Genomic DNA, 24,036 nt, shown 5'->3' with positions numbered 1-24,036 from the left:
GCCTACGGTCGCACAGCTCACGCAGTCCCTTTGCAATCCAGGGGCAAGGGCTTCCAACGAATTCTGGTGGTAGAGAAATCCCGCTGCAAGAGAATGCGTCTGAGGCAGCTCCACGATAGGCATCGGGAAACACGGACGTCTCATATACAGAGACTGGTCACCCAAAGATTTTGCACTCTGGCCAGAGCACCTGAATCCTGATGGCTCGAGCAAGCTGACCCTGCATCAACCACCCTTGTGGCTCCATGCAAGATTAGGATGTGGTCCTGTAGGCTGTTCCTCTGAAATGCCTTTGCTGGACATGTGATAGGCCGGCACAGTCCACACAGTCCTGTGGCAGCCCGCCAAAGGGCCTCAAGGAGACTTCTGTTCGATGGAGTTCCAGCACGAGAGGGAAGACTGCTGCTGCTCTGTTGTTGGACTCCCAGGTGCAGCATGCCGTCACGTCATCTGCAGTCTTAGGAGGTGGACAATCTCCAGAGCCGGAATGCCGTCCAGAACTGTGTACAGTGGACTCACCACTGCCCCAGATGCACCCGCATCAGAAGTTGTACCTAGACTTTGACAACGTGAGCCCAAGCGGGACCAGACCGACAATCCCCAGCGAACTGTGAGGTCGTGGACAAGCGACTGAAGTATCCAGATGCCATCTGCACTGCTGTTCGTGTCCAGCGCAGTCTGGTGAAACAACAGAGGTGTGCTGTGATGCCGAGTGCCCAGCTGCACCTGTTCCATGCCGCAGCTCAGGGAGACCGCATGAATAGACTCTGTATATAATTTGTGTCTTTGTTTCTCTCCTACAGGTTGAACTTTGTTGTTTCGTTCCTCAATAAAGTTTGGGAGGGATGTATTGTCCTGCTGGACACATTCTAGTGTTTATACCAGCCACTCGGCTGAGGGCTGGTCTTACATGCACACCCCACACCCACCCAACACAAGCGTCACCAGTCAGGTGACCCTGCCAATAAAAAGGGCTGGGCGCACGTGTCCATGGCCAGTTCTAACGACCATGCTACTGTGTCAGCGTCTCCTTATTTGGTAGCATGAGGGCCTAGGGCCCCCAACACTACAAAAAGTATCAGCAAACATGCAATTATATATGTATCAGGGTCGATGGCCAAGGCGGCAACAAAACTGCCCCAAGGAGGGACAAACCTAAAGCACTTACCAATGATAAAGGATTTTTGAATGGCAAGCCCACGAACGAGAGATAGTGGAGCGTGGTTAAAAGCCCACAATACTTACAACAGGTCAGAGCACTGGACTTATTAACCAAAAATGCATCACAAAGGGAGAAAGCAAAAAGCTGAAACAGGGAGTAGCTCTAAATTGATTAAAGAGGCCTGAGATGGCTTCAGGACTAGGTTGTCCCAGTATTCCGCGCTTGTGCATTTAATTGCAGCAGCCACGTGTTTCAGAAGAGAGCTTTAGGCACCGGAACGTTTTTATTTACAAATTAAGCACTGCCGTTAATGCAGCAGAAGCACCTTCTGTGCTTTAGAGCAATGAACTGAGTGATCTGTCTACCGGCCATTTCAATTACCCTGGGCCTCTGTCATGAAGAAATACTATCTCCAGTGTCCCCCTACAGGACAAAGATTACTGTGTGAAACTGTCCAGTTCATCAGTTGAGACACTGGGGCGCGCTGTGGCGTTGATGAGGTTCTATGATTAGGCTGATTGTATTTGGAGCGAGTAAGGAGTTAAGTAGCGTGAGGCCTACATTAGGTGTCCGTCTTCATGGAAAAAATATTATTTAAACAGATTTATCTACAAAATAACTAATTTGGTTTTAGACTATGATTTCGTGACCAGTAAGGCTTAATGATGGCTAATATTTTTGGGGGAGTTCACTTTGCAAGTGCTAAAAACGATGGCAGGTGCAATCAATAAGTTAGTCATGAAAATGCGACATCACATGCAAAGTCCTGCACTGGTCCATTTAATGAATGGTAGTTTCAAATGTCAGTGTTGCAACTGCCCCATAAAAAATGTCAGTTCAGGCGATATTGTCACTGTCCCATTAAAAGATTAGAAGCTCTGCACTGTTCATCGGAGGGCTTTGTACTGTCCTATCGGAGGCCTGCTAGGATTGCATAGAAGTTCTGGTAGTGTCCCATTAAAGGCACAGTAGCCTTGTGAGAAGGACCGATACTGCTGGATTTTCCATTACTCGCAGAGCTGCTCTGGTCAAGGCCTAGTACTGCCCATTACTCGTAGGATGACTGAAGAGGAGTGCTGGTATTGTTCAAGTAACACTAATGTCCGTGCTGAGGGTAAAGTTACAGCAGCCCTGCTGAGAAGTGCTGGCATGGATCTCTGTAGGTAAAGCAGCCCTTACGACAAATGCTATTTCAGTTCGATTAAATTTACAAAAGCCCAGCTGAAAAGTGCTTGTACTCTTCGACGCATTGTATTGCAGGCTTTCAGGGAAGTGCTGGGGCTGAACAGTACTAGTATACTAGTATATAATATCTGTTAAAAATGCCGGTACTCTCCTTTGCTAATGTCACAGATTGGTGAAAAGTGCTGGTTCTGGTACTGATGCTCTCAACAATAGCTGTTTTTAGTAAAACTGGCTGTAATTATTAGTAAAGCAGACCCGTTTAAAAGTGTTGATACTGCAAAACGCACAGTTCGGCCAGGCCATGATTAATTCTCCCTGCTCTCCTGTCCCATCCTTGGCACAGTGGTGAGGATCCGATGTTGGAAACGGACACAGTTCACTCTGGGGACTCGCCTACAGAAGGTTCACTGGTGCAGCAAGACCTAGTCAAGAGCGAAGTTCAGTGTCTGGGAACTAGAGGTCTGCCAGTTCTTCGTTTACCTAATATAAGCGCAGGGTTTGACTAGATGGCAGATCTGGAGTTTCTGTGAGGAGTTGTAGTGATACTGAGGCTGCCTAAATTCACCTAGTAATCAAGCCTTACTGCCAGCCGAAGGCTCTAGAAATGCAATTTTCACGCATGGAAGTTACGTGTGAGTCTGTCTCCCCGGTAGCGATTGTGAGTTTACTGTAATTCATCGTGCTCATGTCAATGTTACAGAATACAAAAAACACCTTTTTATGTAGATAACATAATATATCAGTCTGCCCAGCTCAAGGTCAGATTACAGGTAAGAGCAAACATTAGGTTGAAAGCAAAATAACCTTTTTAAGGGTTGTCCATATACACCTTTTACGACCCTAAAATGGTTCAAATCTATATGGCTATAGAGCTACCCTACCTGTTCCACTCCCTTTCTCTCTGCCCGGTCTGTTCATATAGATAGCCCTTACCCAATGGCAGGGGTTTAGTGAACTCTCGTTACCGCGTACTTCGCTGTGGTCCATATGAATCTAGTGAAAGGAAAAGGAGGAGGATACCATTCTGAAAAGTAGGTCAGACTAGAGTAAAGAAACAATGTCCACTATTCGTGAATGAGTCTGGGGTGTTTCAGGGTGACTGAATGTCCTCTTTGGTGGCGTCTTTGAATTGTTTAATTAGTATTTCCCTGGTTTTGGCAATGAAGTACTTTCAGAAGCCCCCATGTTCTCTTCTATGGAGTAGAATGCTGTCAGATTGGGCCCAGTGGAGATCAGTCCTAGCTCAAGCTGTACCCCCGGGTGGTGGGGGTGGGGAGAGGTAAGTTCTTTCCAGCGCATCGTGACATTCTGCTTCACCAGGACAGCGCCAAATTACAAAACCTGTCAGCAGGTTTCTCAAGCTTAGGGCAGGGAAAGAAAAATAGCAGTCCATCCTCAGAAGAATATGGTATTGTGAGAGAAGTCATTGTGGGCAGTATATTTAATGGACATGACTAATATGTCAGGAACTATGGACAGTCCCAAAGCATATGTAGGAGATTAGTGTTGAGGAGTGAACAGTGGGGTCATTTAGCCTCTGCGCCTGGGAAGATTCTGCTGGTGCAGGCTGGTGTGAGATATGCCCTATTGAGGATATTAAATTCAATGTAGTTGAGTTGCTCCTCCAGAAACTATATGACGGTATTCTGGCATCTTTTTCCAGTCAGTGTCATGGAATGGCTTAGCCAGGTCATTGGGTCTGTAGTGGGGCTCTTGTGTTACCCCACTGAGCCAGGAACATCCTGTATAGCCATTGTATCAGTTTACCGTCCATGCAGCAGTGTAAAGAGTCTGGTATACTTAATGCGAGAGTGGTGGCAAGTTCGAATAAGTGTATAAAGTGGCTGCTGAATATATTTGTGGGTAGGAAATTGCCGAGAAGGCATGCTATATTCTGCAACAAGAGTTGGGAAATCTACAATTTTGCCACTGACGAACAGGTCACCCACTGCGGATAATCCTGCATTCTGCCAGTGGCGCATCTGTCTCAGCTGTAACCATCCCATTTTAGTATGCAGGCCCAATAAATGCCAAAGCATTGGTCAATTTATTAGTTCTGGCTAAGGAAGCCAAGGATGTGAGAAGTAGACTTGCAGTGTGCGGGCTGGGGCGTGTGATGGGCACCAAGGAATGGTGTAGTGTGCCCTGTCTAAATACAGCCATTGTGAACCCAGATTCATACAGGGAGCGCCCAGTAAGTTAGCAAACTGACCATTGCAGTTGAGCAGCCAGGTAGTAGTGCTCAAAACCCGGAAGGGCCAGCCCACCCGCTGATACAGGGGATTTTAGTGTAGTGAGGGCCACATGGCACCGTCACAAACCCCAAATTAATATTATAGGAGATGAGTCCAGTTGCCGAAAGAAAAATTGTGGAAAAAGCAATGGGAGATTAATAAAATAGTACAGGAAAAGGGGTAGGACTTTCATTTTAATTAAGGCGATGTGACCAGGTACTGACTGTAGGAGACAAGACCAAAAGGAAATCTGGGTGCATAGGGTTAGCATCGCAAGTAAATAATTTTGCCCAATTCACCTTAAGGACAGAAACAGTTGTGAATTCGGGTAATACCTGAGTAATGGAAGACAGATCCATGTACACATCTCGAATGTATAGGAGTAAGTCACCAGCATATAAGGATACTGTGTGAGTCATGCCTCAAATTGGTATCGCCCATTGTTCTCCGACGAGTCGCAAGCATTGCAGATGGATTGGGATAGAGGACTGGCATCCATTTCCGCCAATGTGAGCTACCCTAAGTAACTGAAGCACTCTATGCATATAGCTTCAATGTATAGAGACAAAGACTTTCTCCAAATCAAGAGCAATGAATGCAGAGATAACGTATAAAGCCGCTGATTCATCCTTGATGTGTCATAACCTGCAGAGATTGAGGGAGGTCTTATGACCCAATACAGACTATGCTTGGTCTTCATGACTTATGCCTGGTAATTCTGGCAATAACCAGCAGGCCAGTAATTACAAAATCATATAGCCTGTGTTCAACATAAATAATGGATGGTAAGACACCAAGGGGCATATTTATATTCTGTTTGCACCGAATTAGTGTCATTTTTTTAAAACTCTAATTCGGTGCAAAACTAACTCCATATTTATACTTTGGTGCTAGACCCCTCTAGCACCAAATTTATGGAGTTAAAGTCATTTTTTGAAAGTGGAGACCTAACTTGCCTTAATGAGATGCAAGGTAGGCGTTCCCGTGCAAAAAATGACTCTATGGCCTTAACGCCATATTTAGGGACATATTTATACTCTGCGGCATATTTATACTCTGTTTGCACCGAATTAGCGTCATTTTTTTTTACTCTAATTCGGTGCAAATCTAACTCCATATTTATACTTTGGTGCTAGACCGGTCTAGCACCAAGGCCCTGACTTTTTTTGTGCCAAATTAACATCATTTTTTGACGCAAAAGTGGTGCAAACTTACAAAATATTGGCCCTTATTTATACTTTTTGCTGCAAACCTGCACTAACTCAGTTTTGCACCAAAAAGTTTAGCACCGGCTTGCACCATTTCTGTGCACCAGCCAGGCACCATATTTATGGAATGGTGTAAGCCGGTGCAAATGGTAGGCTAGAGTTAAAAAAAAAAAATACTTTAGTCGGGTGGGGCTGGCAGTATAGAAGAAGAGGGTTTAGCACCAAAAAATGGCTTTAGGTATGTTAGAGTAAAAAAAAATGACACTAACCAGATTAGCGTCATTTTATGGTGCTAACCTACCATGCCACATGACTCATTCCCACCAACCCCAATGGCCAGCACAGAAGACAGGGGTCCCCTGGGCATGGCCATTGCACCCTGTGCCATGTATGGGGGCCCATTTCAGGGCCCCCCATGGCACTTTCAAAAATAAAATGCATCTTACCTGTACTTACCTGGGATGGGGTCCCCCATCCTCGCAGTCCCTCTAGTGTGGGTGGGGGTGCCCCTGGGGCCTGGGGAGGGCACCTGCGGGCTTATTCCATGGTGTTCCACCATGGAAATAGGCCCACAGGTCCCCTAACGCCTGCCCTGACCCCGGTCTTAAAAAATGGGGCAAAGCAAGCTTTGCCCCATTTTTTTACCCCTCCTCCCTCCCTTGCACCATTTTTGCATGGGAGTATAAATATGGCGTTAAGGCCATAGAGTAATTTTTGGCACGGGAACGCCTTCCTTGCATCTCATTTAGGCAAGGTAGGTTTCCACTTCCAAAAAATGACTTTAACTCCATAAATTTGGCACTAGACGGGTCTAGCACCAAAGTATAAATATGGAGTTAGTTTTGCACTGAATTAGAGTAAAACAAAAAATGACTCTAATTCAGTGCAAACAGAGTATAAATGTGCCACTTAGCGTCAAAAAGTGATGCTTATCTGGTCAGAATAATTTATTTTGACTCAAACCTGCCTAACATAATTTTTTTTTTAAGCTAGCCTACCCTTTGCACCGGCTTGCACCATTCCATAAATATGGTGCCCAGCTGGTGCTAAAAAATGGTGCAAGCCGGTGCAAAACCTTTTGGTGCAAAACTGCTTTCGTGCAGTTTTGCACCAAAAAGTATAAATAGGGCCCCAAATTAGTTGCCTATTTGTGTGGTTTCAATAATTTGGTAACTAGGACGTCAATAAAGGATGGCTGTATGGAGCCAGTGGTTAAGAGAGCATCATAAACTTAGCCAGTTTGGGTGCTAAGGAATGAGCAATTTAGGTATAAAATTCAGCTGGTAGGCATTTTCGCTCAGGAAATCACTCAGTACTGATTAGATTTCATGTTCTGTGAGGTGTGCATTGAACGCCATCCAGACTTTTAAGGGTAAACGCATGAGATGGATAGGAGCCACAAAAAGATTAAACTTGGGGTCTCTGATTGGTTCACATTCTTTCTTTTGACCAGTGGACTCATCTTCTATAGCATTGATTCCGGGGATGGGACGGTGCTGTGTGGCCATCACTACACTAAAATTCCCTGTATTGGGAGGTGGCCTGGCCCTTCCAGATTTTTAGCACTAATTTACATGGCACTCCCTGTATGAATCTTGGTTCACAACAGCTGAATTTAGGGAGGGCACATTACACCATTCCTTGGTTTCCACCACGCGCCCCAGCTCACACACTACAAGTCTACTTGGCACATCCTTGGTCAGAACTAATAAATTGACAAACGCTTTGGCATTTATTGGACCTTCCTACTAAAATGGGATGGCTACAGCTGCACCATTAGCAGAATGTGGGATTATCTTCAGTGGGTGAACTATTTGTCAATGGCAAAATGGTAGGCTTCCCAACTCTTGTAGTGGAGTATAGCCTTCTTCCTGGGCAATTTCTTACCTATGAATATATCCAGCAGCCACTTTATACATGTTTTCACGCATGCCACCACTCGCTCATTAAGTATATCAGATTTGATGCACCTGCATGGATGGTAAACTGATACAATGGCTATACAGGGTGTTCCTGGCTAAGGGGATAACACAAGAACCCCACTACGGACCCAATAACCTGGTTAAGCCTTTCCATGACACTTAATGAACAAGCATTTGCAATGCAACGGGTCTCGCGTTTGCTCATGTTATAGCTGATCGCGTTGTAAACTCCTAACCCGACTTTTCATCTATCGGCAAAAGTGCTTTTAAGTACGTATCCTGAAAAAGTGAAATTAACTGAGTAAAGCGCTCGACTTGTGCCAAGCGAAATCGCGCTAGGAAAATAGAGAAAAAGTAGTCCACGATCCGACAGAAAACAGCGAGCCTCGCATGTTTTCTGTACTTGGTCGCTGCGCTCGAGGAGGGCTAGCCACCGGAAAAGGCATGACGCATGCATGCCTTCGACTAATGAAAGCAAGCAGATTTTACTAGTCAAGCCCACAAACCAATGAAAAACACTGACGTGACGTCGACAGGGCTCCGGACCCTTTTCTAATAACTAAAGCGTCTCGCTGCGATACGCATGCGCGAGCGCATGCAACAAAGGCTCGACCCTAAAAAAAACACTAGAATACCTTCATATAGTTTTTGGAGGAGCACAATTCAGATACATTCACTTTAATGTCCTCAATAGGGCACATCTCACACCAGCCTGCACCAGAGACTCTTCCCAGGAGCAGAGGTGAAATTTCCCAGGAGTTCACCTCCCAATGCTAATCTCTTACAAATGCCTTGGTACTGTCCTTAGCTCCTGATGTATTAGTCATGCCTATTAAATATATTCTCCACAATGTCTACTCTCACAATGCTGTATTGCTAAGTTTCTTTCCCTCTCCTAAGTTTGAGAGATCTGCTTTGAGGTTTCGTAATTTGGCACTGCTCCTGGTGAAGCAGAATGTCACAGTGCACTGTAAAGAACCTACCACCTCCCCCCACCTCTGTGACCTGAACTAGGACTGTTCTCCACTGGGCCCAATCCGAGAGCATTCTACTCCATAGAAAAGAACATGCAGGTTTGTGAACCTACTTTGTTGCCAAAACCATGGGACATATTAATTTAACAATTCAAAGACGCCACCAAAGATGACATTCATTTACCCTGAAATACCACAGACTCATACATGCATAGTGGACATTGTTTCTTTATTTTATTGTGTCCTACCTTATAGTTGTGTATCTTTTTCTTTACCTTTCTATGTATAGGTCCCGGTAATAGGCGTATAAGGCATCTTTATGGCCGGCTGGGTGTGTGCTGTCTCTTTGGCCGAGAGAACAATAGTGATCAGAGTAAAACTGGTCTGTTGTGGCACAACCGTTTGCAGTATTAGACATCTAGGCTTATTCCCTATGTTATACACCCTGGTTATATATGTTGAGAAGTCATGACAGCGGAGCAACTCCATTTTATCAAAAAGTGAAGCTCAGGCCTCTTGGAGGTCTTCCAGTTTCTCAGGGGAGGACTGTATAGCTCGCTCCAGCTCACGTTGGGAGAATTCTGAGTTAGAATTTCTCTTGACAACACTTTTAAGATCCCCAAAGTAGGTTTAATACATAGGCCTTCCTTCCTATAAGGCCTCCCACTCCACTATAGGAGAGGAGAAGGTACCCTCATTTTCTTTGAAAAAGGTTTCTATGTGGTCGAACACTGTCTGGTGGAAGGCGATATCTTCCAGCATCGAGGTAGCCATTCGCTACGTGGGGATGGAGGAAGGCAGTCTGCCCCAGGTAATGTTCATGACCAAGGGGTTGTGGTCTGACAAAGTCTATGGCCAGTAAAATACAAACGTTATGGTTGTTCAAAGAGAGATGGAACAAACAAATTTGTCTAAATGTGAATGCATTTTGTGGACGGGAATAAAAGGAGTGGTCATGTCAAGTCAGTGTTTAAGGCGCCAGGTGTCGTCCAAGCCTTCGTAGGCTAACCAGTGTCGAAGGTGTGGTATGTCAAGAAGCACAGGGATTGTGGTAGAGGGGCCATTGTTCTGTATAGGTACATGTCTATGATACAGTTAAAATCCCCCTAATAATGTAAGTAACACCAGGCCAGTCAATGAGGAGAGTTGTCAGTCTGGTCCAAAAAGCCAATTGATCAACGTGTGGGGTATATATGAAACCAAGGTTCAGGATCCGGCCGTCAAGGGAGCTTCTCACTAGAAGGAACCTTCCATCTGTGCCTAATTGTCAAGTGTAGTGGGGTGGGGAAGATCCTGGCAGTAAACTGGTTAGATGCAAATACATCTGTAGGAAAGAGCCAACATGAATGTCCAAGGAACACAGAAAGAAAGTAAAACCCCTCTCCAACAGGGAAAGGAACAAAACAAAGCATTTCAGTCCCTCAGGCATGTACGCAAAGAAACAAACAGAGGAGTGCGACCATGCAGACCCCAACCCATCTGAGGAACTAGTATATAATAGGAGACCAGACCAAGCAGTACAAACTATCAAGTAATGAGTTTGACCCTGCTGTCTGTAGTCCCAGGGAGAATCCCAACACATAATTGAGTAATATAGGCAGAGTATAAGGGTGATACCGGAGAAAGTGGCCAGACCTTCTAATTGAAAGCTAGTGATATCCCAGCACTGTTTATATTCAGAAGGTTGGCGGGCAAGGATGCTCACCCCAAATCATCAATGGTTTGAGCTGTAAATATTGGTGGGTTTAAAATGTCGAAACCAGGTTCATCAGAAATGTGTTCATTGCGAGAGATATTGGAGTCTGATGAGAGCACGCGAGGGGTCCCACTAGGCCCTGAAAAGATGCCACCGCCTCCCGTTGTTCCCTCTCGGTCTGTCGTGTGTTTTACCTGTCCCTGCTTCCGGTGCCATAGTCAGCGAACAGCTGAAAGCTGGTCAACCTGAGGGGTGGAAAATGGCGAATAGGGGGAGTGTCTAGGGGCCTTTTTTGTTTGAAGTTTCCATCCAGTCCCACACAGCTTCTGGTTCAGTAGGAAAGTGTGTGTGTCTGCCATCTGAGGGCCTTAATTTAGCAGAAAACAACAGGGCGTATTTAAGACCAGTGTTTTAGTATGTACCCCAAAAAGCATTTCTGGTACTCTGCTACTATTAATCAATTGTAATGTAGTAGTTATGTTCTAGCTGTGTAAAAACTTTTATACAGTAAGAAGCACATCTGTTTCAACCCTTTTCATAGTTGTAATAATACTTTCATTTATTATGGTACTCATATATTAGTTTAAGAAAATATACACTAATTTATACAAATCAGCCCCTGGATATTCTCAATTCTTTCTTCATTGATTTTTTCATAAAAACGTTTGTTAATAAAATCTAATGCACAATATTACTATACAATACAAATTACACAATCAAAATTACAATCGCTCATACAAAAATGTTTATATAAAAGTGTCCTTAATTGATTTTTTGCATTAACAATTTGTTAATAAGACCTATCGCACAACATATTGTGCAATCACATTTTTGTAATTACTCACATACAGGTGTTTATATAGAAGTGTCAACACAGCGTATCAGTGGTCTTTTCAATAGTTCACCCCACCTTCTTCAGGACAAAGAATACTTTGTACACACTATGATACATAGAGCTGTGACTCTTTCTTTCCTTCCGCATCTTAAGATCATCTAGACCCCAATGCTCGTAAGGTTTGATCCAGTAAACGTTTTAGGTTTTTAATGCCTTTTCACGAAATGAGTTTTATAAAGTCAGCCATTGTGAAACTAATTTTAAAAAAATGCTAAGCTTTGTAAGGAACAGTTCTGTATTGTTAGAATCTGAAGAAGTCATTGTCCCTGTTACTCACTTACATGGTTCCATGGTGTTATTTTATTCGCCTTGAATGAACGTTTGATTTTGTATCATATTGCAATGGTTTTTATTAATCGACCAATAAAGATTATCACTACCTATATTATAAAACACTAGGGTTTACCAACGGCTAAACATCATCCGAACCATCTCTCCATTCCTTAAATTACAAACAGAACCTCTTTACTATAGGTACAATGTTTATCTGGATTTACTGCACCGAGTCCTTGTGTATTTTTATGGTGATCAAATAATTTACTATAATCCCTTTCAAGTGCCAGCATGCCCCTGAAGTAACATTCTCTTGAAAAAGTCATAACACTTACTGATTTATTGTGTTATGATCACATCTGATTTCACAATTACTCACTGCCTTCCATATTATTGTTTATTTCTGCAAGGGTAAAAATAATTTTTTTCATTATTTTTAGCTTCTCTACCTTAAGCCCTTTTATACCCAATGGAGGCGTATAGGTTTCCTACCAATTAGATAGTAAGTCATTTATTCTCTTCTGTCACACAGGAATTGTTTTTCAATTTAAATATCCCAAGCCGTTTCCCGGTCTTAAACAAATAAATATAATATATTATTAATGTATATTAAATCATAGAACTAAATATATACATTTACATTTATTAGGAACTTTCAAGCCCTCTTAAACAGATTCCATATTTATTAAACCATTTAAAAATTATAAATATATAAGAAAACCTAATATTTTTAAATACTAGATAATGTAACAAAAATACAAAAATATTTGGTAAAACACAATTAATAATAATTAAAAGAAATAAAATAGTTTTAAAATGAAGTACAATCACAATATGGTGTACCAAAAATGTAGAATGAAGTGGCTAACACTAACCTATTCTAAAACATTAAAAATGAACAAAAACAATTAAAATACACTAACTATAATCCTACAAACATGGAGGGAAAATCATAGATTGTAAAATGGGCCAGATTTACTATTCTGACTCCTTTCTAACAAATTTTGGGAAATGCATACATTGTGGGATGGGGAGGACAGATTTACTATTTTATCTTCAGTTTAGCCAACGTTAGAAAAAATGCATGCTGTAAGTGTGGGGGGTGAATTGTAGTGTCACATTTACTATTCTAACTCCAATTTAATAAATGTTTGGGAGAGTGCATACACATAGAAGCAGGTCACATTTACACATTCTGACTCCAGTATGAGAACCATTGGGAAATGTTCATGGGGGTGTGGTGTCAGATTTAATATTATAACCCCAATTTAACAAACATTATGAAAGTGCATTCATGGGGCAAATTTTCTATTCTAACTCTAATTCAACAAATGTTCGGAACAGTGCATATATTTTGGAGGCAGGGGGCAGATTTATCATTTTAACTCCAGTCTTAAGAAACATTGGGAAAGTGCATGTATTGTAGGAGTACAGTTTACTATTCTAAATCCCTTGTACAAACAGTTTTGAAGGTGGAGAGAAGGTCCAATGTACTATTTTGACTCCAGTCTGAGAATCATTGGCTATAGTGCATACAGGGGGTGTCAGATATACTGTTCTAGATCCAGTTTAACAAACTTTGGGGAAAGTGCATACATAGGGGTAAGGAGTCATCAACTGTTGGAAAAAGTGAGCACATAGGCACATACTTTTCTAAATTCAGTCTGACAAGAACTGGGTCAATGGCATACATTGCAGGAGGCTGGATTTATTAAGTTAACGTCAGTCGAATAAACACTGGTGAAAATGCGTAGATGAGTGGTCAGATTTATTTTTCTATCTTAAGTAGAACCAGTGATTCCAGTCTAAAAAAACGTTGGGGGAAGTGCATAGATTTAGCCAGGTCGGATCACTACGCCCAAATAATGCAAGCACCCTTTAAAATGTATTTAGTATATTAAGTTTAAAAAAAATGAAAAAAACTAAATATCATTAATTGTTTTTAAATTGGAAATAAATAAAATATTTGTTAAACATGTAAACATTTAACAGAATTGTTAAAAATGCATCAAACTCACATAAAACACAAACAAAAATGTTATAAATGCTGCATATTTAATTGTTTAATTCCCAATAAATGCTTATTTTCTTTAAAACAAACCTACACATCAATTCCCCTGAAATATCTCAAAGCCTGTTAAAAAATAAGAACGTCTTCAAAAATATATAAACAATTATTTATAAATTTTAGTATTACACATAATATTAATTTTCAGTTTAAAATGACATAATGCACAAACCAAGTAAGATGAAATACTTATTTGAAAAATTGTGGCGCATTTAAAAAATAAACTGTAACAAATTATATATACTTATCTTCGAAAGTTTGGTCCGTGATATTTTTATGGTGACAATATTTTGAATGCTAAATTATAATTGGAGAAAAAATTTGAGTCGATATTTCTGTGGAATACCCCAAGATGTTAAGTCTTGAGGGTGAGTCTTTCACAGATGGAGTCTCTTAGTGAGAAGGCAGTACCATCTTAATTACACATTAGGTAGAGTCTTGACTCAATAGCTCTTGTCGGGGCTCCCGCCTTCCTCCAACTATAAGCTCCTGCCAGCCTTTCCCTCGTGCAAAGACACATCAACATCTTGTTACCTCACCTCGTTCTCTCATCCCCTTCTACCATTTCAAGGATCAGTACAGACACGCTAGAAATGGGGACAGACTGTGTACTATACACTATGATTTCTTAGAGAATTGGGAAAGGAATATGTGAAAAGTAACTTACACTCTAAAAATGATTCAAAAGAGCACAAATGACAACCTATTCTGTATTGTCCAAAGAGCAGCTAGACAACATCCACGAGATCGGAAAAGGAATGACTCTATTATCAGGCTTCTCATTAAAACAGAAGCATATATGAATGTGATGTTCTCCTTAGGCAGTTTTATTCTAGAATATTTTAGAGACATGAAACAGTTCTGGTCAGCCTTTGAACGTTTAGTAGTACCATAATGAATGTAGTCTAGTGTGGGAGGAAGAGGCAGGGGTCTGATGTGATGTCTGATTGTCTGGAAGAGTGTTGGTATAATATTTGGCTTTGGCTGATGGGATGAGTAGTTTGTATGTTATGTGGAAAGGCATCAGAGGCATTAGGTGGTTGTGGTTCTGTTTCCTCCCATTTCCCCCCCTGGTTATGGATGTAGGATTTCAATTGAATTTAGAAAAGCTCCAACCATCCTGTTAAAGTGTTTATTTTTGTATTTTATTTGTTTGCAAATTAAATAAAATGTGTTATAATTTGTGTATGTGTGGATAGAATGCGTGTTTCTGTATTTTTTGTGTATTGTTTTGCAGTTCAAACCATCGACAGTATTTAGGCCTGGGTTCCAGGAATGGCTCAGTGGGGGGGGGTCCCCGTATTCCAACAGTAATTCAGTAGGGGTCCTTGGGTTCCAGTAATGATAAAGTGGGGGTCAACAAAAGTCAAAAAGTTGTAAACTACTGCATTAGAGTGTCATTGTGGTGGAAGGAGGAGTACAGCCATTGCCTAAAATACTCTGCAAGGGCAGATATGTGTCCTGTAATCCAGGGAAGTTTAGAGTTAGTCCATCTATGCTCGTTCCTTACCAGATTTTAAGGATTTGTACATGGAATAGATTTATCAATAGATTTACATAAAATGAAGAAAAATAGGAATAATTTTCAGAGTTAATGATTATCCTGAACGTCTGGCAAGGATCTGGTGTTAATGGACTAATGTTGGACACACTTGCCCAGGGCTTTGTATTCCATGTCTTCTATGACTCTGCTTTCCTTTGGAGACACATGGTAACCTATGTGACTCTGTCTACGTAATGTAGGAGAATATATATATAATGCACCAGCAATAATAAATATGTCCCAGAATGCTTCGCGCATATATAAGCTGTGATTGTGCTAATAATGTGAATGCAGACGAGATACCACTTGAGGAAGACGATAGTCGAAACGCGTTGTGGGGTCTGATTTCATGCTCTCTGGAAGAAATAAATGGTTACCACAAAGAGAAACCTCCGGGAGTGCAGCACCTTTCTTGCGTTTGAATTTAACAAGGGTGGTGGTCTTCACCCTCACGTGTGCACCAGCAGCCAGAGTGCTCCACTTTGAAGACCGATTGTTGTGGATATATATATATATATATATATATATATTCACTTCAGGGTTAGGTACTTAATTTTCCAAAATATGGCACACCAAGAAAATAAAGTATTTTGCATTTCTTTTTGCTATGTGGGAAAGATAATCTCTTTTAGGATTATGTTTGAAACGGCTAGTCATAAATCCCAGATCCTGCACATTTTCCTTCTTGTTTTGGAAATCCTGCAGCAATGTGGTCTGGGTTCTCTGTCCTATAGCCTCCATGCATCCAGAAAGGAAACTCAGCACCCATCAGCCTCCACCCTCGCTGGTCCAAGAGGATAGGGGCCTCACTAAAGTAGCTATCAATGTAAACCCATATAGATTTTAATTCCTAAATGCAGGTTCCACACCAGGGTAAACAAATGCTACTGCCTCTAACCTAGACACTCAGGTCATGTGTACGAAGATTTTCAGCTTCAACTTACCTGTTCTACTTGCACCTTTTCTGGCCTAGTGTGTCCCGCCTCTCTTAACTGCTTACTACCTACGAACCAGACACATATGCCTAGCTGCTCCCAATGAATTGTTGGCCCATCCAGTGAGAAATTAGTGCTATGTAGAAGGCCACTCCATCCACAAGACTCCTGCCTCTTGAGCTCTATCTTGCCCCTGCTCTCCTTTGTTTCACTTCAGTGCCTTGAGGAGACCTTGTGATAGTTTAAAGCACTATGCAAACAAGAAACTTTAAAAAACGTTAATTCAGGAAACCATCTTTCCTCAGAACCGACTGTCTGCGGTACAGAAAGTATGAAAACGGTAAATTCACGGAAAGCTTGTCCAGCTTGGAGAGGTATTCGGAACAGCTTAAGAACATGGTGACCTTTTACCTGGGCTGCAGCTTCTCTTTTGAGAGCGCGATGCAGAAAGTGGGCGTACCAGTCAGAAACCTCGAGCAGAAGTGCAACGTGAGCATGTACAAGGTAGGACTAAAAATTCTAGATTCCACCCGAGGATTGTGCGACGTCTATAACTAATTGTAAATGCTATAGCACTACAGATATTATGCCCTGTGGACTTCCAGTTTTGGCGGATAAGAGAACTATGGCTCAGATATTTGTGTTTTTATTAGGATCACAATGTGGAGTCCTCTGATGAAGCCAGAATTAGATATCAGATCTCCTGGTTACACAAAAACAACTCAACCAATGTATTCCAGTCAAGAGTTACAAGTTATTGTAGCATCCATTTGCAACCCATTATTTGTCCAAAGATCTGAAGAGGCATACACAGGAAAGCACTTTTTTGTGGCTCCTAGTTTGCGTCAATGCTAGCGTTCCCACAGAATCCCGCTGATGTGCCAAACTCTTACGCTAGAAGATTCAGCTAATATTCATCTTTCTGCTGGATTACGGTTAGTGACCCACTTGAGTGTGTCAGCCAGAGTTGGCAGCAGTAATGTAAAAAAGTGTTATCCATATGGAATGCCTTAAATGAGTAATGATATACCATCCATAAAAGCAGCAAGCAAATAGCATCAACAATAGGTCTCCCAACATAGCATAAATTATTTTACGAATATCAGCATTAAATCTCTTGTCAAAATTCATCAATTTTGCCATCAAATAGCAATTTATCTTTTTCTTAAAATGCACCCATTTCCTTCTCAAATACAAGCTTGTCATTGTTGTTACCCGTTCAATCGAACAATAGCTTGTAATTTTCTGCAAAACACATTTTTTGTTGCAAGTTCCAATTTTTCATTTTTAGGAGACATAACTTTTATTCTCAGCTATCAGCTTGTCATTTTCATCACCCACTCACATAATAATGTGCCTTACATGGTTAGATTTGGCTTTCCCGTGTATTACCATCACATGTCAGGGATGTGCACCAAAATGCTGTGTATACTTACAAGATGGCAGTATTGTATTTACACCAGTAGCCGACACTATAATGTCAAGAATGACCACAGTGTGCCAAGGGTACCTACTGTGAGAAAATGGGTTGTTGGTTGACTGGGGTGTGAACCCTGGTCAAGCAGCAACCACAATCCTTGTCAAGGTGGGGTACAAGCCATCCCTAAATTCACCTGTGCTCAAACATCTGGCAACTCGGCACAGAGCAGTCAGGCTTAACTTAGAGGCAATGTGTAAAGTATTTGTGCAAAACTCCAAACTGTAATAAAGTGAAAAAGGGTCCCACACCAAATTTGAAAAATAGATTACTATTTAATAAATAAAACAAGACCAAAATGACAAATCCAATTAGTAGATCTGGAGTTATGAATTTTTAAAGATTTTAGTTAAAATAGTGCCAAAAACCACAAAGCGCCAACTGGGGACATCCGGTTGTGCTGGACCAGGTCAGAGTCACACTTTAGGCTGATCGCGATAGAGTACAGGTTGGCCACAGTACCATGTTAGGCCTGCTAAAGTTTACCTTCTCATATCCATGCCAAGATTCCCATTCATTACGGAGAGGGCCGCAAGTAGCAGGGAGAGTGTCGCGGGAGGCTGCTGGTGTAGCACAAAGAGTAGGCCAGGCATCGCAGGCCTTGCTGAAGCTTTGCGTTGACGTTCCCCTGCTAGTGGTTGATGCTGTAGCGCAAAGAGGCAACAGCCGGAGCTTCACGTTGAATCGTAGTGCGAGCTGTGAGGTCTCAGTGCAGACGAGCCCATCGTGGTCGCAAAGTGCCCAAAAGCTTGAATACAGCTCCCTGAGCCACACCAAGGGTCCAGGACCTGAGGAGCACCGTTTGGGGTCAGGAACTCACTTCAGCTGGGTCCAGGGGCTGGTGCAGGATGTTAGGAGCCCTTTATGTCCTTTAGGCTCATATCAGGAGGCAAGCAGACTAGCCCACGGAGCCACTCTGGTGTCTTGTGTTCAAGGGTGAAGTTGCAGGTCAAGTTCTCTTCTCACCCAAGCAAAAGGGCAGCAGGCCAGTTCAGCACGGCAGCAGTTCCTTCAGAGCAGCAGTCCGGCAGAGTGGCAGTCCTTTCAGCAGCACAGTGGTCCTTCTTCCTGGCAGAGTGTCCACAGGTCCAGAAGTGTACTGAATAGTTGGTGTCTGAGGTCCAGTATTTATACTCAGTTGTGCCTTTGAAGTGGGGAAAAGCTTATAGAGGCATGTCTTTGAAATGTACATGTACCCTGCCTGCTTGGCCCTGGCTCCAAACTAACTACATGGGTCCGCAGCCCTTTGTATGGAGACAGGACACAGCCTATTCAAGTGTAAGTGGGGCTGGGCCAAGCCCCTCCCTCCCACCCTCCAGTAATGGCCCATTCAGTCACGTCAACCACTGAAGGTGTGGGGTAGTAAAAGTTGAGGGTGGAACTTGCTCAGTGTACCCTCAATTGTTGATACCGGCTAAGTGGGGGTTCGTGCTAAGGGAAATGTGTAATGAGTGTCTCTATCAGGGTGGCTGTATTAAACAAAGGGGAGTTCCTTTTACGGACTAGGTGGTCTCACACACATAATAGTGTCATGCTTCATCATTTGACCACCTAGCCCCACCCAGGTAAGATGGTACTACCTGGGCGGACTTAACCTCTTTGTTAAAGGAACAAGAGGGAGTGCTGAAATGAATCTTACTGGATAAAACTCAGGGATCCAGATAGGGTTAGAATAAAATTACCATGCGTGTCACCTATTTCAATCGATTAAATTTAATAAAGGTGCATGCAGGTAAGGATAAAACTGGGGGAGAGACTCAATAGAGTATTATGTCTCTTAGAGTCTAAAAAATAATCATGACCAACATGTTTCTGCCCTCTCTATGTGCTGGAAGGTCAGGGGCATTCGTCAGGGTCTAGGATCCCCAGAGCACAGCTGCTAATGGGTGTGCTCGCTAAGTGAAATAAAGGAGGTATGAAGGCCTACCTGAACAGCTGGTTCATTATTTGGGTAGGTCCTAGAAATAGAAGTGATTAGCCTCTGGTCTGAGTCATTCCGGGGGGGGGGGGGGTGTGCCCTTGTAGTCACACTCACTCCAAAGGGAATACCCGGTGGGAGTACCTACATGCTGGTGCCCAACCGCTCTGCTCAAAGACAGCATATATGGGAGTCTTGAGACAAAAGAGAGCCGAGCTTCTAGCTTCTGTTTATTCTGTATCCCACTCTGCACTGTCGCACCATTCTCGGGGGTGGGGGGCATTATAGCGCCACTGGCTGTTTACATTCTTTCTCACAATCAAAATGCAAAAAGCTCCTGACTCTGGCCAGCCCATGAGATAGTCCGCAAAGGGAGGGGAAATAGAAAGGAAAGACTTGGTGCAGCGGTGTGTATGGCTGCGTTTATAAAAGAGAGAGAGAAAGTGAGGTAAAGAAGGGGGAATTTAGCAACAAAGAGAATGGAGGGAACTTCAGTGGATAAGGACGTGACAGTGGCATAGGGAGCGAATGAACGTGAGAGGTTGGAAGAGAAAGAGACGAAGGAGAGATGCAGGAGGGAAAACGCGAGAGAGTGAAATTTGAGGGAGGGTAAAGGAAAAAAAGAGAGAGACGGGGAGAAACGGAAACCTGAGGCAGATCGCCAGATTGATTGATAATGATAGTAAGGGAGAGTCTGAAGCCAATTTTTGCAGTCTCGGCTCGTGTTTTGACGCAGGTTTGGCTCGGCTCGGCTCCTTTTGCGGGTTCTCCAGCTTGTCCATCTCTAAAGCCTTCACTGTGACGCGTCTGCGAGTCTTTCTTGTTAATTCACACTGTGCTCTTTCCCTGTCCTGCCAGACAGCGGTGCCTTGCTTCAGCGTTGGCAGCTTCCACTGCCCCCTGGTGGTCACCATGAGGCCGGTGCCGGAGGAGAAACTGGACGCAGCTGTGAGAGCCACGCATCCCATGCAGACGGTCCACGGCGCCCCCGTGCACATCGGCAGTCCCGGTAAGGGCCACATTGTGTAGCTCCCGCTGACCGAGGGTTTCTGTCACAGGCTGCAGCTTTCAAGCGCTGTAAATAAAACTCACTGCTGCACAGCTTTAATAAAAGACTCCGCGACCTCAATCATACTGGCTAGTTTCAGGTTGCACAGATATCCCAGCATCGCAGTTAAACCCACTGAGCTATCTTCTCATCTTGTCCATGTTTGAATATGGGATCTGCAGGCCGAAACAGATCGAAGAAAGTCCTCATCGACCGCCGTCAGGCAGCAAAAGCCACTCAATTTAAAACCTCCTGGGAGCGATATAGGCTACCCGAGGAATGCTAGATCAATGTGGACTCAATCACTCCAGACAGATGAATGATGTCAGTCCCAGTAAGTTAGACTGAACTGAGATTGAGCATCGTCTGCAGAGATCTTTGCAACCTTTTTGTCACAGGCTTCGGTATCTGCAGGGCTGATTCAGTCTTTCATCCTTTCAAGCCAATGAAAGGAGCAATCAGATTCCAGTAATATTTAAGTGGCGGTGTTCAAGACGGCTCTAAGATCGAACTGACAGAAAGCGAGTTCATAGACGAAATAGGCAATAGTCGTAGATAAGAAGCTAGCAAATTGTCACTGTAATTGTCAGCATATCTCAAAAGGCACACAGTGTGGAGAAATAGGGAGAGTTTTAAAATCGAGTTGTGATGAAACGCATTTCCATTGTCCAAAAAGAAATGTGCACAATTCTATTGTACCAAAGTCAACTCTATTGTACCAAAGTGCATATCTAAAAATCAAATACAATGAAAAATTACAGAGTGGATTGACGGACATTTTAAGTAAAGCTTTATGAATGAAATATTTGTTTTTGAAATCTGTTTTTTAAACTGCCTTTTTCATCAACAATCAGAGGTGACCTCTTGGTTGTGTCAAATGCTTTTAAGCCGTCCTGTGATTTAGAAGAAAGGCAAGTAGGGCTGACTGGATTTATCTATTTCCTTTGTCAGCGCTTGTTACTTTCCCAAATCTTTGAATGTTTTTTGTTATGTTATAAGGAAAAGACATACCAAGATAGCCACCGAGCAGGCATGCACCAGCGCACTGTCATCTTCGAATGTTTTTTCTTGAAAAAAAAATCAAGGATGTCCACCGCTCATGTGCACACGTTTGGCCATCTTATAATATTTGTAAATTCATTTAAAGATGGCTGCTGCAAAAACAGGTGTGGGTAGAGTGCTCTCGCACCAGCATGTTCGGTGACAAGTGCACGGGGGCTAATAGTTAAGGAAGAGGGCAGAGAACCCAAAGGAAGTGAAGAAAGAGCAGGGAGAGTCACATACAGAGATTTTAAATGGTCTATTATGCACTACAACGCAAGGTTCTGACATCTGAGGTGGAAGGATGCAACGAATTAATTCAAGAAACGGTTTGACAGAAGTGTTGCTTTTGGGGGACAAACAAAAGACTAGAGAAGAAAGCCATCGAATCAGAAGCCAGGGGCCTGAGATGCACAATAAATCCATGAAATCCTAAGCACTGTGTTAAATTCAGTAACTCCATAACTAGTGCTATAGTACAGCGGCTACCAGCCAGTTTTCAGTTAGGGCAGCTATTCTTGGGCCAAATCTGACACGGTGCGGAATGCCAACCCGGAGAGACATGCAGCCGAGGACACACATTTCTAGTTTGCTTGTCGCACTGCAGTGCGCAGGGCAGGGATCATGGGTGGCTCTTTGTTCTCACCTATGTGCACCTGTTGCAAAATGTTATTGTAGTTGTATTTCAGTCAGAGCACAACTCGACGCTCACCATTTCTCACCAAACTGAGCTGCCGGTCAAGAGAAACAAAGAAACGGACAATGCCACTTAGCAAGGCGATCTGACGTAACTTGCGATATGAAAGTATGAACATGTTAATAAGGTTATATAAGATAAAAAGGTTTATGTGTGTTCTGTACGAATGTAAGGTATATGTGGGTTGTACTTTTACGAATCACTTTTTACACTATTATATGATACAAACTTTTTTTTTCGCACTAAAAACTCTATGGCTACACAATGCAACAACTCATTTTATCAATGTTAGCATAATGAAACATGCAGTACAAACCTACAAAGGTTCCAACATATGTCTTTCAGGTGAGACAGAGCTGTTACACCTCTAGCATAACGCAAAAAGCTTTGGGCCAGATGTAGCAAAGGGTTTTACCCATTTTGTGCCTATGGGAAAATGTGTTCGAACATATGGCCCTTTGTCACTATGACTGTAACTTGTGAAGCACTGAGGGGGCGCGTGGCCAAGCGTCTAACATGGCTCGGCTCCGGGTCGAGCACTTATACCCGAATGCCCGTCTCAGAGCGTTGTTGGTACCATCACAGGCCCGAGGGAGGCTGAAGAAGTGCTGGGGTTGAGGCGAAGCCCGAACGCCGTGCGAAGGCTGTCTCCTGCGGTCCTCGGCGGACAGTTGCGGCCTGCTAAAAGCTAGGCCTCCTGCCTGCTTTTCTGTGCCTCCGGGCGGCCCGCGGATCACTGCGGTGGGCCGCCGACATCGCGGGACTGCCGGAGAGTGGCCGTGCCGGGCGGAGCGGAGGTGACGCACTGCCTGGAACAGCTGAGCAGGTGTACTGATCGGGTGCCCCTGGGGGCACGTGGGACCTGGAAGCGGAGGTCCAGCGGGATGACGCGGGTGTCCGCGCGGCGACCTGGGTGTGCCTCCCTGCGGACTGGAGGCTGCCTGCTGTGGCGAGACGAGCGGAGGAGGGCCGGGCACAGCCACCGCTCAACCGTGAGGGACCCGGCTGGGGCCCAGAGGGGAGCCTGTTGCAACACCGGCGGTGGACACAGAAAGGGGGGGGGGGAGCCTGCCCACGGACTAGTCCAGTGCAGAAAACAGGCCGGGTGGGGGACAGTTCCCCCACCCCCTGGAAACAGCAGATTTGAGGGTCACTGCAGAGGCTGATGGAAAGAGGCGATTTCACCGGACCTGAGAGGGCCCTCCTATATGGAGACTTGTGGACAGCAGTGGTGAGTGGACCTGCGGTGCAACCTGCCGGCAAAGCTCCCTGCCAACAGCGGTAGACCACGCAACCCAAAATTGGATACGTACAGCCATAGAGAGTGGGAACTGAAGTGAAGTGGAAGTGCCCTGTCCACATTAAACTGTGAGGAGTGTACATTTGGACTGTCGTGTGGGTTACCAACCTAAAAGCGCCTAATCATAGGCAAGATGGGGCGCAATAAGAATAAAGCTCCTAAGGCTGGGGAATGTGGGCAGCTGTGTTCCCCACCCATAGAATCCTCAATTGCCTCCACTCCCTTTGACTTTGTTCCCCCCATGAGTGCAGAGCCCTCGGGGGACAAGCTCGATCTTATGTTGCAAGAAATATGGGGCTTCAGAGCAATTATGGAACAGAAACTCCGCTCTTTAACTACGGACCTCAATCTGTTGAAAGACGACTAGTATAAATTGGCCCATAGAATCGAATCGATGGAGCAAACATTGGCCATCTTACTACCGAAGCAAACGGAACATGACACACTGTTGCTGCAAATG

At 43.6% G+C, this 24,036-nt stretch overlaps 1 protein-coding gene across 5 annotated transcripts in view; it reads left to right on the top strand.

The window, feature by feature from the left end:
* Window positions 1–24,036, top strand: part of DGLUCY (D-glutamate cyclase) — a 396,105-nt gene that overhangs the window by 268,818 nt on the left and 103,251 nt on the right. For all 5 annotated transcript variants that reach the window (XM_069208180.1, XM_069208181.1, XM_069208179.1 and 2 more), the window contains 2 exons: window positions 16,401–16,599; window positions 20,349–20,499. In XM_069208180.1, the coding sequence (XP_069064281.1) occupies window positions 16,401–16,599; window positions 20,349–20,499 (350 nt within the window). The remainder of the gene's footprint in view (window positions 1–16,400; window positions 16,600–20,348; window positions 20,500–24,036) is intronic.

This window comes from Pleurodeles waltl, chromosome 9, assembly GCF_031143425.1.
Source record: "Pleurodeles waltl isolate 20211129_DDA chromosome 9, aPleWal1.hap1.20221129, whole genome shotgun sequence".
NCBI lineage: Eukaryota > Metazoa > Chordata > Amphibia > Caudata > Salamandridae > Pleurodeles > Pleurodeles waltl.
The sequence above is the reverse complement of the archived record's forward strand: the minus strand, read 5'-3'. Positions and strand labels throughout refer to the sequence as shown.